Source organism: Nothobranchius furzeri, chromosome 19, assembly GCF_043380555.1.
Source record: "Nothobranchius furzeri strain GRZ-AD chromosome 19, NfurGRZ-RIMD1, whole genome shotgun sequence".
NCBI classification, from domain to species: Eukaryota; Metazoa; Chordata; class Actinopteri; order Cyprinodontiformes; family Nothobranchiidae; genus Nothobranchius; species Nothobranchius furzeri.
The window spans coordinates 290,601-304,075 of NC_091759.1; the positions used below are offsets into that span (position 1 = coordinate 290,601).

At 43.9% G+C, this 13,475-nt stretch overlaps 2 protein-coding genes across 6 annotated transcripts in view; one reads left to right on the top strand and one right to left on the bottom strand.

Annotated features, from left to right (window-relative positions):
- The window catches only part of tdp2b (tyrosyl-DNA phosphodiesterase 2b), a 38,577-nt gene that overhangs the window by 19,722 nt on the left and 5,380 nt on the right, over window positions 1-13,475 (bottom strand). For 2 of the 4 annotated variants that reach the window (XM_070547369.1, XM_070547370.1), the window contains exons 6-7: window positions 13,291-13,461; window positions 12,729-13,100 (exon numbers count right to left, since the gene is read on the bottom strand). The exons of 1 other annotated variant lie outside the window; for it this stretch is intronic. In XM_070547369.1, coding sequence (XP_070403470.1) covers window positions 12,819-13,100; window positions 13,291-13,461 — 453 coding nt within the window. In that variant the 3' untranslated portion in view covers window positions 12,729-12,818. Of the gene's footprint in view, window positions 1-12,728; window positions 13,101-13,290; window positions 13,462-13,475 lie in introns of those variants that run through there. One more of the 4 variants, XM_070547372.1, reaches the window with a different exon arrangement.
- acot13 (acyl-CoA thioesterase 13) overlaps window positions 1-13,475 on the top strand; it is a 34,139-nt gene that overhangs the window by 13,927 nt on the left and 6,737 nt on the right. Inside the window, exon 3 of one of the 2 annotated variants that reach the window (XM_015973804.3) lies at window positions 1,295-1,659. The exons of the other annotated variant lie outside the window; for it this stretch is intronic. Within the exon in view, the coding sequence (XP_015829290.3) occupies window positions 1,295-1,486 (192 nt within the window). The 3' untranslated portion in view covers window positions 1,487-1,659. Of the gene's footprint in view, window positions 1-1,294; window positions 1,660-13,475 lie in introns of those variants that run through there. 2 annotated transcript variants of the gene reach the window in all.

Consider the following 13,475-nt stretch of genomic DNA (forward strand, 5'->3'; position numbering starts at 1 on the left):
CCTGGAAAAATGACTCGTTGCAGAAGCATTCCACTCAAGTGTCACACAGTAGCTGAAGAACTGGACACCCTAAAGGTGTCAGTCCCACCTCAAACATGGAAACTGTGGAAAATTACCAACAAAGTCAAGATATAACACCAAATTTTAGCTCTAGTTCTGTACCCTAACCCTAAAAGGACAGACGGCCATCTTGAATTTGGTTGATTCCATGAACTGAGGTCTAGACGTACAGCCAGGGATTCATTACTGAATGTGGTCTATAGAATAGCTTAACAAGGGTGCCGAATGAAGGCGGTCCCATTTTCGCAGCGCTTCCGCGGCCGGTGTGTCCCGAAAGATGGTTGCGCTGTCGCCAGACGCCGTTTTTTACAGCTAAAAAGCTACAGCGTTGCAGACGTCACACACAGCTATGCTCAGTTTCTCACAAACAACAAAGACAGCGGCGGAGTTCGCTGCGGCTCTTTCCTCTGTTCTCAATGACTCGAATGTCTTTAGAACCACAACAAGTAGAAGCGCTAAAAGCATTTCTTCTAAAACAATAAAAGAGGTTTGCGCCGTTGCCAGACGCCATTTTTGACTACAGCTAAACAACTACAGCGTCGCGCGGTACAGTCGGCATTTCCGTCTTTTTTCTGATTGGTTAATTTTGAGCTGCCTAGTCCTGCCCCTCAAGTGCCTCTCTGCCTGTGAGTTACCAGACTCTCTCTCTGTGCAGAATTAAACAGAGATCGAGTCTGGCAGGCCAGGCTAAGAAACTACAGCAGATCTATAGAAACGAGTGTGTGACCACTTTAAAATCCATTCCTTTAAATCATACTTAAGGCATGACCGAACCAGTCCATTGTCCAGGTCTAAGATGTTATCACGTGGGATTGTTGCAAGTTTAAATGATGCAAATGAAGAAAAAAAAGATCAGCAGTTATGCAAAAACATTCACACAAGGTCAGATCTGCAAAAGGAAATGCTGTCCCGGAGTCTGGGACACGGTTCAGTTACGTTTCTTTGCATCGCACCAAATCACGGCAAGTCATCTCAAGGCACTTCACAAATTCATATGCAGGGAAACTCAGCAGGTTGCATCGAGTCACTCACTTGTGTCATTGACTTTACAGAAATCCTCATACTAAGCAAGCATGTAGCGACAGTGGAGAGGAAAACTCCCCTTTAGCAGGAAGAAACCTCCAGAAGATCCTGGCTCAGTAGGAGCAGCCATCTGCCGGGTCTGTCTGGGGTTTAAGAAGCCCGAGCAGACAGACGGACAAACTGATGAATCAACGGTTGTCTCTCTCTCCAGATCATCATCAGCATCGGTCTGATGTTCTACGTGGTCCATCGGGCTCAGGTGGAGCTGAACGCAGCCATCGCCGCCTGCCAGATGGAGCTGAAGTCCTCACACATGAACGGCTCCTCCTCCAGTCATGGGGGCTTCTCTTACTGCAGCAAGAGGGCGGCGGCTGGAGGTGCGGCCTGCATCAACGTGGTCTGACTTCAGCCGACCGCGGCTCTGACGCTCGTAGGACCGCGTTTTAACGGAGTTAAGAACGAGCGTGCCGGAGGCGTCGTTTTTCTTCATGCGATCGTATTCCGGCCAGCCGTTTGGGAAAACCCTGAGCCTCTTTCCTGTTTTTCTAGTTTTAGGCACGTGGGACCACGCGCCTTTGTCGAACCTCTGCCGTGACGATTGGTTTGCTTTACATTATTGGGAGTTTTTGTAATTACCGTTAAAGAACCTCTTAATACTTGCTGTTACAGGAGATGTCAATGAAATGCTGACGTTTAGTAGGATCTCATGGGTCGTGGAGAACACGGCAAGGCTTTAACTGCCTGCTGTCTTTGATATGAATGTGCAATTTGGAACTTTCTTGAGAACCAAGGAACTGATTTTGTGTTGCTAACCTATGCACCTTTATTTCATACTGTTCCTTCTGGTTTTGCTTGGTTTCAGGGGACTTTGTCTACATTTGGTGCTCGTTTAGAGCAAACAAAATAAGGGCATTAATAACACATTTGAATATATATAAATATATTTTATTTTGTCTAATTTTTCTAAGTGTCTTTAAATGAGAAGAGAGGGAAGGCTCTCTGTGACATCAGCTGACTTACCCAGAGAGGGCTTTTTGAGCAAGATGAGCCGGCTTCACGGCAGGAAACTCAGGAATGCTTTTTCCAAGACGTTTTGAGTCCGAGGATACGGAGGCATTCCCACACTAAAGTGCGATGTCCTGGAAAAGGCTCAGATCTATTTACTTTCAACTTTTTCTTTACTTTTTAAGGCGAGATGATCAGCTAAGGTTTATTGTGATTTCTTTGACTAATTAGTGCAATACGTGTTAAAGAGGGGATGAGAAGGCATGAATGTGCTAAAACCAAACTAATCCAACAAAATCCTGTCATTAAATGGAAGTAACACAAACCTTGCGTGTCTATTAGGTTTGATGTTGAGATAAACTGAACGGACATGAAGAGGCTTTTATTTTTAGGAGCCTTAAAGAAATGCACTGTAAAATCTGATCAGTTACTCTTACCGGAAAAAAGATTGTAAACCGATTGCAGTTAAAATAATAAGTAGGTAATTATGTTGGACACAAAATGTGTATAAAGTCAAATGTATTTAAATACAAGCTACTACAACTAAGAAAAACCAATTAAATGGTAAATGGCCTGTATTTATATAGCCCCCCAAGGCACTTCACAACACAATCAGTCATTCACCCATTCACACGCTGGTGACGATGATGAGCTACGATGTAGCCACAGCTGCCCTGGGACACATGATGGAAGCGACAGGTTCCTCCGACCACCAGCAGACTAGTGTTAAGTGTCTTGCTCAAGGACACATTCTCTGGCGGGAGCTGGGATCGAACCTGCAACCTTCCGATTACTGGAACACCCGCTCTACCTTCTGAGCTACTGCCGTCCCTTGTAGATATGAAGTACTTAGGAAATAGCTTACTAAAATAGTACTTGGATCTTAGTTAAAGCAGTAGTTCCGAGTCTTCCCCTAGTAAAATGTATATTTGACTTTTTTATATATTTGAGTTTATTCTTTACTTTTTCTATTTTTTTTATTTATTTTTTTTGCTAGGCCCACCCCGGTACCATAGAGCCTTATGTAATATTACTTACTATATTAAATGATAAATGACCCGTACTTGTGTAGCGCCTCTCAGAGTAAGGACTCCAAAGCGCTTTACACTACAGTGTATCATTCATCCATTCACACACACATTCACACACTGATGGTGATGAGCTACATTGTAGCCACAGCTACCCTGGGGCGCACTGACAGAGGCGAGGCTGCCGAGCACAGGCGCCACCGGTCCCTCCGACCACCACCAGCAGGCAAGGTGGGTCAAGTGTCTCGCCCAAGGACACAACAGCAGAAATCTCTGTCTGGAGCCGGTATCGAACCTGCAACCTTCCGATTACTGGACAACTTGTTGAGCTACTGCTGCCCCTAATATTACCGCTCAGCATTAGCCAGTAGCGTTAAACATCCGCCTACGTACAGATGATGATCGCGGAGCATGCGTTAGCAGAAGTACCCAGACAGACGCAGACTTGGCAACATGTCTTATCGACAATTAAATTTAAAATGTGTATATCTGAAAAAACAGCGTGACGTAAGAATAACTGTAAAACTGGGTGATTTAGCGCTGTTGCGTGGCTAGATGCGCAGCATGAATGAGAGGCATGGCTTTCAGCCGTAACTACAGAAGTAGGGAGAGGGAATGAAAGGTGCGATGCATTTTGCTGCCTCTAGATGGAGCCCTCTGAGAACAAACTCTGGATTTCCACTTTAAGCAGTAGTAGCCCGTAAGTACGTTTTTAATTACTTTGTACTGGTTTGTCTCTGTTATAGTGACTTGCAATTAAGTGGATTTTACTTTGTACACATTAGTGGCTCCAACACACTTATCATGTGTACTTAATATTGTACCTGCCATCAGATCCCATGCTATTTTTCAAGTAAGTGTAACTAATCCGATTTTAGAGTGTAAAAACTTTAATTGTGAGGACAGACGTCACCTGTGAACGCTCTGTGTGTGTTTTTTAGCTCTTCAGACAACAAAGTTCTCCTGCTGTAGTCTACTTTGCACAAAGCCCGCTGCAATAAACGTTTTCATACAGATGTGTTGAACTAGGAAGACTTTTGGTTGAACTGGAAATTAAAAGCTGACAATCAAACGCAACACAGACATTACATAAAGAATGTGGTACTATGTTTTTATTTTATTACATTATGATGCTGCTTCCCAGACAAAGTCTGGTAGAGGAATAAAAAGGGCTTCTATGTGATTGTTTTTATTCGTCTGAACACATTCCACGCTGTCAGTCCTCTGAGAAGCTGTTAGTTTCTCATGTTGAAGATCCACTTCCTGTTTAAATTTAGCAATAATTCAGTCAACAGCAAAGATAAGAGAAGAAAAAAAACATTTATCCGTAAAATCTTTTGCCAAGGTTCTGGAATTTGGAATTGTTCATTCCCAGCGTTGTTTATTTGACTGTAATGAATGATTGTGACTATTTCCAAGTCCGTGTTGACGTGTTCAGCCTGCCTTTTTTTTTTACCTCCTGCTGCCTCTGATGGAAATTTCTGCTGCCAACGATGTGAACGGCATGTCACCAGACGACTAAATGTGACAGCTACCTTTTGTAGCACTTTGTTTGGAGAGTTCCTAAAAAAACAACTAGATGTTTAGCTGATTCACTTTATTGTCGCATGAACATCTTCAACCGCCGTTTATTTAGTCTGTAACAAAAACAAGTAGACAGACGATATTTAGCCTTTTAGATGCATCTCTTTTTCACTCTTTTTTTTAAATATCAAAAGTGTGAAAAATAGTCGACCAAAACTCTTAAAAAGTGTCTTAATGGAAAATATTCAGATCAAAGGTGGAAAACGATGCTTTTCATACAGAATTTATGAAACTTGATTGGCAACACACTTATGATGATTTCGGTGTCTCGTTGGACACTTTAAAATATTTCGTTTAAATGTGCGAAATACATGAAAGGTTCTTTGTAGGCTTATCTCTGAAATATAGTTATGCAACACCTGATTCTGAAGGGAGGCGTGAGATGCAATACTTCCCGGTCTGTATCAAGTGCATTACAAATATACTGTATTTTGTAATACGGAGAGTTTTACAGTGTATAAAAGCTATTTATCACTGTATGATGCTTGTTCAGTGTTATTTATGATGGAGACAATAAAATATCTCAGAATTTGTTACTCCCTTTTTCTTACTGTTTCATTGTTGACAGAAACATGCCTGAGAAATTAATAGATTTTGAATGTTGGTAACATCTTAAAAACGAAAGGTAGGGCGATATAGGTCTTAATTATGGTCAAATGCACCAATTTATGGTTGTTTGGTTTAATACACTGTAACCTATAAAAAACTATTGAAATTTATGGTAAAACGCTGGCAGCTGATGTTGCTGAAATTCCACCTTAAAGTGACGATGTGTATTTTCCCTGGTGATGGGGGGGGGGGGGCAGTACATACCAAAATCATCGCAAGCACGCAGTATTTTTGTGTTCGAGTTAGACCGCACCGACGGATGGCCATTAGGGTCAAAGATCCCAGCGAGCGCAATTTTTGAACGAGTACTTCATCAGATCGTTCATCCTCCAGCCAAATGAAAAGCACATCTAACCCTAACCCTTTCATCAGTGGCAACATTCGAACAGGTAAATGTGTAAAACAACATTTATGAACGGCGAACTTTTGTAACAGTTTGTTCCAAGTCAGTAAAAGCATTTGGTCTTCAAATATGGAGTCGCCCAGAGACTTGGGGTGTTTCACAATGTCAGCGCCTGGTCTCGCAAGGCGATATCTCACAAGGCCAGGCGCCTTCCTTACGAGGACACTGTCCTTCCATGGTCAAAGAAAACGCTTAAATGGAACAGACTTTGCATCACGTGACCGCAGCGGTCACATCACATTCCGTGACACGTGAAGTAACGTTATATTTTATACGTATACAAATGTATATAGAGCCTTTTACTTTTTAAATTGTGTATATATTGGTTAAATGAAATATGTAAGCGAGTTTGTACCTGCAAGCCACCGAAGCTACAACTACTAAGAAACTAACCAAGCATGACCATGGGACCAAGACATCAAGGCAAGGTTCCTTGACCTTGAGAAACACCCTTAGACCAGGTATTTTATGGTTATGTTACAAAGCCGCCAATATTTTTCAACAACTGGGCATCCTTTAATTCATATTCAACAACACCTCGATGGATATTTCCAGAGATTGACAGTAAAAACTACACATTGTCTCTTTAAATTCACTTGTAACATTTTATTCTTTGTGCGCTCTCTCTCTCTCTCTCTCTCTCTCTCTCTCTCTCTCTCTCTCTCTCTCTCTCTCTCTCTCTCTCTCTCTCTCTCTCTCTCTCTCTCTCTCTCTCTCTCTCTCTCTCTCTCTCTCTCTCTCTCTCTCTCTCTCTCTCTCTCTCTCTCTCTCTCTCTCTCTCTCTCTCTCTCTCTCTCTCTCTGATTTATGAATCATTGAGTTGTCAGCATTTTGAGTGGATTTTGCTTGAATTCCTTTGTAAAAGTAGAAAATAAAATGGGAGCAAAAATACATCCCTGTGGAACACCTGTGGTTAAGATGGGAGGCGTTGATGTTTTTTAAGGTTGAGTTATGAAGGATAAATAATTAAATCTCACTTAAGAACCACAAGTTTCTTTACAAAATGTTCTTTTCAAGCCTGCTCTATCTATTTGTTGATTTATTTAACTTTTGCTTCTTTTATTTAAACAAATTGTGCCGATTTGTAACCGGCCCTGCCCCTTCTGACAATTATCTTAACCACTCTTAAGATAATCTTATCAGATCTTCCTACCTGGGCTTTGAAACATGTTTGATGTACTTGGTCTGATTTTTCGGGGACAAATTAATGTGCTGTCTGTTGAGTGACATGGAGCCAATATTAAAGCGAGGTGATGGACGCAGGCAGTACACACCTCCTCCACCATGTTTGTTTACTTCAAAGTCTCGTTTTATCTTTCAAGATGTCCCATTTAACTGGGTGATATCTGAGTGAAAGCGGTTTGTGTGTGTGGTATCTGCTGTGTTGGTGGACACCACACACTGTAGGACCAAAACTGGTATACCGTAAATCCTCTAATATTAGCCTGTATTTAATTAACTGCCGGGTATCATATTTTGGCCGGAGTTGGCGGAGGTGAATAATGGCCGTTTTTTTATTGTGGCCGGGTGGAATGTGGTAACAAGCAAGTACCGGGGGTGGTTGCGTCATCCGTCTCACTTTTGATTTGCCAGTGATAGACCGCGAGGGTAACTTTAACCGTGCGGAGGCGAAAATTTGATATCAAGTTCAAAGAGAACGTGCTGATTATGCTGCAGAACACTCTGAGGAGCAGTAGCAGGGGTTGTATGAACTAGTCACTAGTCGACTTCACCGCTCTATAGTGACTTTTTATGCCTGTCATCGACTAGTCGCTGTCACGTGATAATGACCGGCAAGATGCAGTCCACGGAAAAGACAGCAGCCTGCTGTCAGCAGGTGACAAGCTCCTGCGCGTCGGGAGGCAACGCGTTGTGCCAGAGCGTCGGTACTGACACCCGCCGTAAAACGGACATTTAACCAAATTGTGACCTTTACCCTCTAGCAATTTAACATTCCCCTCACCCCCATCCTAACCTTAACCAGCCTGCGCATGGAAAGCCCTGATTGTTGATTCGCTCCAGACATCTGCGTCATGAGCACGGCCACAGTAACGTTATCAAATCAGGTGTCGCCACCTCAAAAACTAATTTAACACGCGATCGTTCATGTCGGCTCATTTCCTTTTATGTTTTCTGTCTTTTATTCTTTTATTTGTGCCTGATGCGTTTCGCTGCTGTGGATCGGGGCGCATCACCTGTTTTGTCCTCGGTGACGCACCTAACTGATGTGGCCGGCGAGCAGCGAGCACTCCTCTGTTTTTGCGGTCGGTAGGTCTTAAAGAACTGCAGTTCACAGGTAACTCATGAGGTGAATATATATGAAACCCAGGTAGCAGATGTTCTTCAGGATTGAGAGGAGATGCAGGAAGATAATAAACAGAGACAGGACAGAAAAATAGTCAAATTAAAACAAGTTAGTTTTTGTACCTGGTGGTTGCAACAAACAGACACCATTGAAGGTAATCAGAAGTGAGGAACAGAAAGTGAAATAATTATTTTAATGTTTAGAGCAGCAGGAGCTCCGAGAGGCTGCAGGCGCATCAGTGAGTTTGCGGTCGCTGCGCAGGGGGAGGGGGGAGAGGGCTGAAGCAGAAACTACCGTTGTTAAAAGAAATGTGTTCATCTTTGAAAATGTGGGCGCTATTTTAATTTTCAAAAACTCCAGCGAACCATTAGTTCATTTTGCTTAAATAGAAATTGAGGCCTGGCTCTAATTCTGGTCCTCCTTCCAATAGAGGCCTGGAGCTTGATGAGCTTGAGTCAAATACAGGCCCGGGCCTGTATTAGAGGATTTACAGTATCCATGATCGTCGTCGTCATCTTCCTCCGCTTATCCGGGTCCGGGTCGTGGGGGCAGCATCCCAACTAGGGAGCTCCAGACCGTCCTCTCCCTGGCCTTCACCGGCTCCTCCGGCAGGACCCCAAGGCATTCCCGGACCAGATTGGAGAAGTAACCTCTCCAATGTGTCCTGGGTCGATCCGGGGGCCTCCTGCCGGCAGGACATGCCCGAAACACCTCCCCGGGGAGGCGTCCAGGAGGTATCCTGACCAGATGCCCAAACCACCTCAGGTGGCTCCTTTCGATCCGGAGGAGCAGCGGTTCTACTCCGAGTCCCTCCCGAATGTCCGAGCTCCTCACCCCATCTCTAAGGCTGAGCCCGGCCACCCTACGGAGGAAACTCATTTCGGCCGCTTGTATCCGCGATCTCATTCTTTCGGTCATTACCCAAAGCTCATGACCATAGGTGAGGATTGGGACGTAGATCGACCGGTAAATCGAGAGCCTGGCTTTCTGGCTCAGCTCCCTCTTCACCACGGCAGATCGGCTCAGCGTGCACATCACTGCAGACGCCGAACCAATCCGCCTGTCGATCTCCCAATCCCTCCTACCCTCACTCGTGAACAAGACCCCGAGATAATTAAACTCCTCCACTTGAGGTAGGACCTCTCCCCCGACCCAGAGTTGGCAAGCCACCCTTTTCTGGTCGAGAACCATGATGTCATCTAAAAACCCTGTTGTGTGAACCAGGCTTTCAATAGCCTAACAAATAAAATTTAATTATTTCAGATTTTTTTCTTTTTATGGTAACCGTTGACGTGTTTTCTCTTACTTGTTAAAAAGGTTTTAAAATGTCTTATTTTTAAGATATTTTTTGTTTTATGTCTAGACAAAGGTGCAGTCGTCAGGGTTGGACCTTATCAGCTTTGCTTTGCAGATCCCTTTGTGACCTTCTGAGAGTGATGTAAATGTTCTCACTCAGAAGATTTCTCCTGATCCTGCAAATCTCACCTAAATAACTGTTTCTACTCAAATATTCAGCAGCCTGAGCAGCAGGACTGCATGACTAGAAATAAAGCAGGCTTCTGAGGCAGCTTGTCACAGCGATTTAGAAGTGAAGCAGTGATGGATGCAGTTATGGCGCTCTAGATCGGAGCACTACTTGATCTCGCCCTCGCCTTCCTGTGATGTGGAGAAGCAGACGAGCGTTTGTGTGGACTGGTTAGGCGAACACAGACAGCGACGTCGACGTTAAATCCCATCCCTCCAGCTGTTGCAAAGAGCTGCGATGCAGACTTGTGCACCACCCCTTCTCACGAGTCGCTCATCTTTTCTGGGTCGGGTTCAGATCTGTCAGATCCGTCGTCATCCAACACCACCTCAGAGGACAAACCTCGTCCCAGCAGCCCCCCGTCAGCACACACACACGTCCACGCAGAGCCAAGTACATTCGTTCTGACGGGCCGTAGTCCTGGCTGACGGCGTCACAGAAAGGGATAAAATGGAAGGAGCAAGTGAGATGATTCGTGGAGCACATCCATGCAGATCTACATGGGGGGACTTTTGGTGCGTTTATGGGCTATTGGAAAGGGAAAACACGGCTCTCTGACCTGCTCCATATCTGGTGATCAGAGGATTTCTGATAAAGCTGCCTAAAGAACGGCATGAGTGTTACTCCGTTATAATTCTCCCGATCTTGTAGCGGGTAAAGGGTTTTAAAAACAGAATAAAACGAGAGAAAAACTAGTAAATAAAAATGCAGCTATTATTAAAGGTCAGGGTTGCAGAAAATACAAATAATCATCAGTTCTTCACTCTGGGAAATACAAAAAAGTAAAAAAAAAAAAAAAACCCCTCACAAACGGGATGTTTTTATTTGTCTTTTCTAATCCGGACCGGGGAGATAAACAAAAGGAGGATGGTGGCAGTGAGGGGTCACGTCACGTCTGTTGGCTCTCGAAGGTTACCCTGCGTTGTTAGGCAGTGTAAATAATTGTAGAGGGTTAGATTATAATCTAGCATAAATATAAATGAAGATTTTAGTGCTTATGACTGATTTAAAGGGACTATTATACAAAACTGACTTTTTTCATCCTTTTGTGCTGCCATGTGGGTCCCTACTGCCTCTATAAACTCAAAACATGAAGAAAACCTTTCCACCTGCTTTCTGTCAGTGTTTGGTTTTAGGAAATTATGAGGTTAAAACAAGCTGTTTCAAAAAGTCCCCATTTGTGATGTCACAAATGCGTCAAGTAGATATGAACCACCTCCCAAATGCAAGAGCGAGCTGCTGCTGGAGGAGGAGCAGCGTCTCGACTCTGAACCCTTTCAAGATATTGGAGCTTCTCAGCTTAAAACAACCAATCAGGGGATGGGTGGGCGTGGCCAGCTCCAGCTTGAAGTCTTATGGGCTCCACACACAGGAGGCGACGTCGCCTCTCCTCCATTCAATTTCAATGAGACATGCGCGACAAAGTGATAATCGCGGGTCTCCCTCCAACTAAGCGAAACGCGAAAAACGTGCGTGTGAAATTTTGCGCTCGTGCACGTGTCGTGCACAGGCGGCCCAGCGACACGATCCCAGAAAGTTGAAATATTTTCAACTTTTCATCGGTCGCTCGGACGAGGACCAATCAACGGAGGTTTCATTCACTGACCAATGAGCGGGCAGGATGCTCCGTACACCTCCGAGCAAACATGGACTCCGTTTCTCCTTCTGTGTCTGTGTTCATCTTAATGTGAGGTCCAAACCGTGTGATAAATTGAAGCATGTCCTGATAGACAAGAGAGTAGCCCTCTCCTGGTTTGTAACATGGGATGAACCATTCTGTTTTTTTATATAGTAAAATCAGAAGTAAGATTTCACATAACTCTAGTAGCACCTTGTGAAACATCATATCTACCACTTTTTAAACTCTGAACCGCTTAAATAACCTTAATTCCCTCCAACCTGACACAGCCAATCAAAACAACGGAAGATTCGATTTCGCCATGGAGCAGAACGTGTCGACAGCTTTGCCGCGGGTCGCCTCCCATGTGTCAAGTAATAAAAGCAACCGAGCCCTGAAATGTCTCATTCTGGAAGGTACTGAAAATGTCAAAAATAAATGGTAAATGGCCTGTATTTGATATAGCGCCTTCTAGAGTCCTAGAACCCCCCAAGGTGCTTTACAACACAATCAGTCATTCACCCATTCACACACACATTCACACGCTGGTGGGGATGAGCTACGATGTAGCCACAGCTGCCCTGGGGCGCACTGACAGAGGCGAGGCTGCCGAGCACTGGCGCCACCAGTCCCTCCGACCACCACCAGCAGGCAACGTGGGTTAAGTGTCTTGCCCAAGGACACAACGACAGCGACAGACTGAGCGGGGCTCGAACCTGCAACCTTCCGATTACGGGTCGAGCACTTAACTCCTGTGCCACCGTCGCCCCATGAGACAGCTTTATGTGACATCGACCACAGAACAAATGTAAAATCTTTAACTTTAGCAGAACAAGTCAAAACCTTTTCTGAGCAGAAAGCATTTTTATCACATAAAGGGATTATATTCCATCTTGGTGGTGGAGTAAAAATACTTTTGTCTCAGTAAGAAGTCTTTGCAACTAAGGAGTGAAACTTACTATGATACAGGATATTTTTTGTTTTATGATCTAATAAAATTTGGTGTGAATCCTTAATCTTCAGCTTGTCTTTAATGCTGAGCCATTCGTGTTTCATTAAAGATTTTTTACACACATTTAGACCTCCAGAGGCTAAATCTGACTTTTAAAACAAACCTGATGCTTTATTTAGTTTTACCTTTTAACATAACTTATTTTCTAGGTTCTTTTGGGCTTTTCTAATCTCACCAACTTTTTTGTTTACGTCTAATATTTTGATGTTGCACGAGGTAAAGTGGAGGTTAAAGCTTGATCAGGTGTTCATGTAGCTCTTCACTGCCCTCTAGTGGACATTCACACACACCTAAAACAATTCAGTTTTTCTTCTGAATCAAATCAGTGACTCTTTTCAGTGCTGGCCTTTAAAACAAGCGACTCTTGCCTCCAGACACACCTTTGAATGGTCTGAAATCTCTACATGATCATATTTTTCAGCCTCGCTGTTAGAATAACTAACTAATCAGCCCTTTTAGATTAAAAAGCAAATTTAAAGACCGGTAAGTTTCAGTTGTTAAAAGATTACAGTAAAAATTTAACGATAAAATATCAAATTCAACTGACAAATTTCTAAACTGTGCAAACATTTTTATTTATTTGTTTTAAAGTAAATAGAAAAAAAAAAAAGAGTTTAAATGAGCCGAACTTCAGTCTGTTTAGTTTCTACTCAGCAGGGAAGCTGCAGTAAACCCCCCAGTGGTCACTAATGAAACGGCCACAGTCCAACTTCTCCAGCCCCACCAGGGCCATGTGATCGGGGTACAGACGCGGGACTCCTTCTTTGGTAGCGGGACGGAGGAAGATGCGGTCGAAGCGGCAGCGGCTGACGAAGGAAAAGGACTTGTTGTTGTTAGTTTTGGTGTCCCAGGTGTAGCGGCAGTGCTCCTGTCTGCCGAGTCGCTCCCACACGTCACAGACGCCCGAAGGAAGACCCACTTTGGCCACCTGAAGGCAAAGAGCACTTTAAAGTGGACGTGTTATACTAATCTCACCTTCTGCATCAACGTGGGTCTCTACTGCCTCTATAAACACTCCAAACATGAATTATTTACTGTTTAAAAAGATAAACATGTCACTGGAACTCAATCTCGCAATTTTGGTCACAAATGGACAAAATGAAGGTGGAACGACTGACTTCAGTGTCCCTCAGGTTCGTGTCTCCACCAAACAGGACGTTGACGTCCTCCGGAGCCTCTTTCATCCTCTGCATCACCAGCTGCAGCTGTTTCATCCGTTCTCCTGCGTAGCCTTTACAACTCTCAAGGTGAGAGGTCATCAGGCACAGCTTCTGGCCTTTAAAAGTCACCTGATTTTGAACAA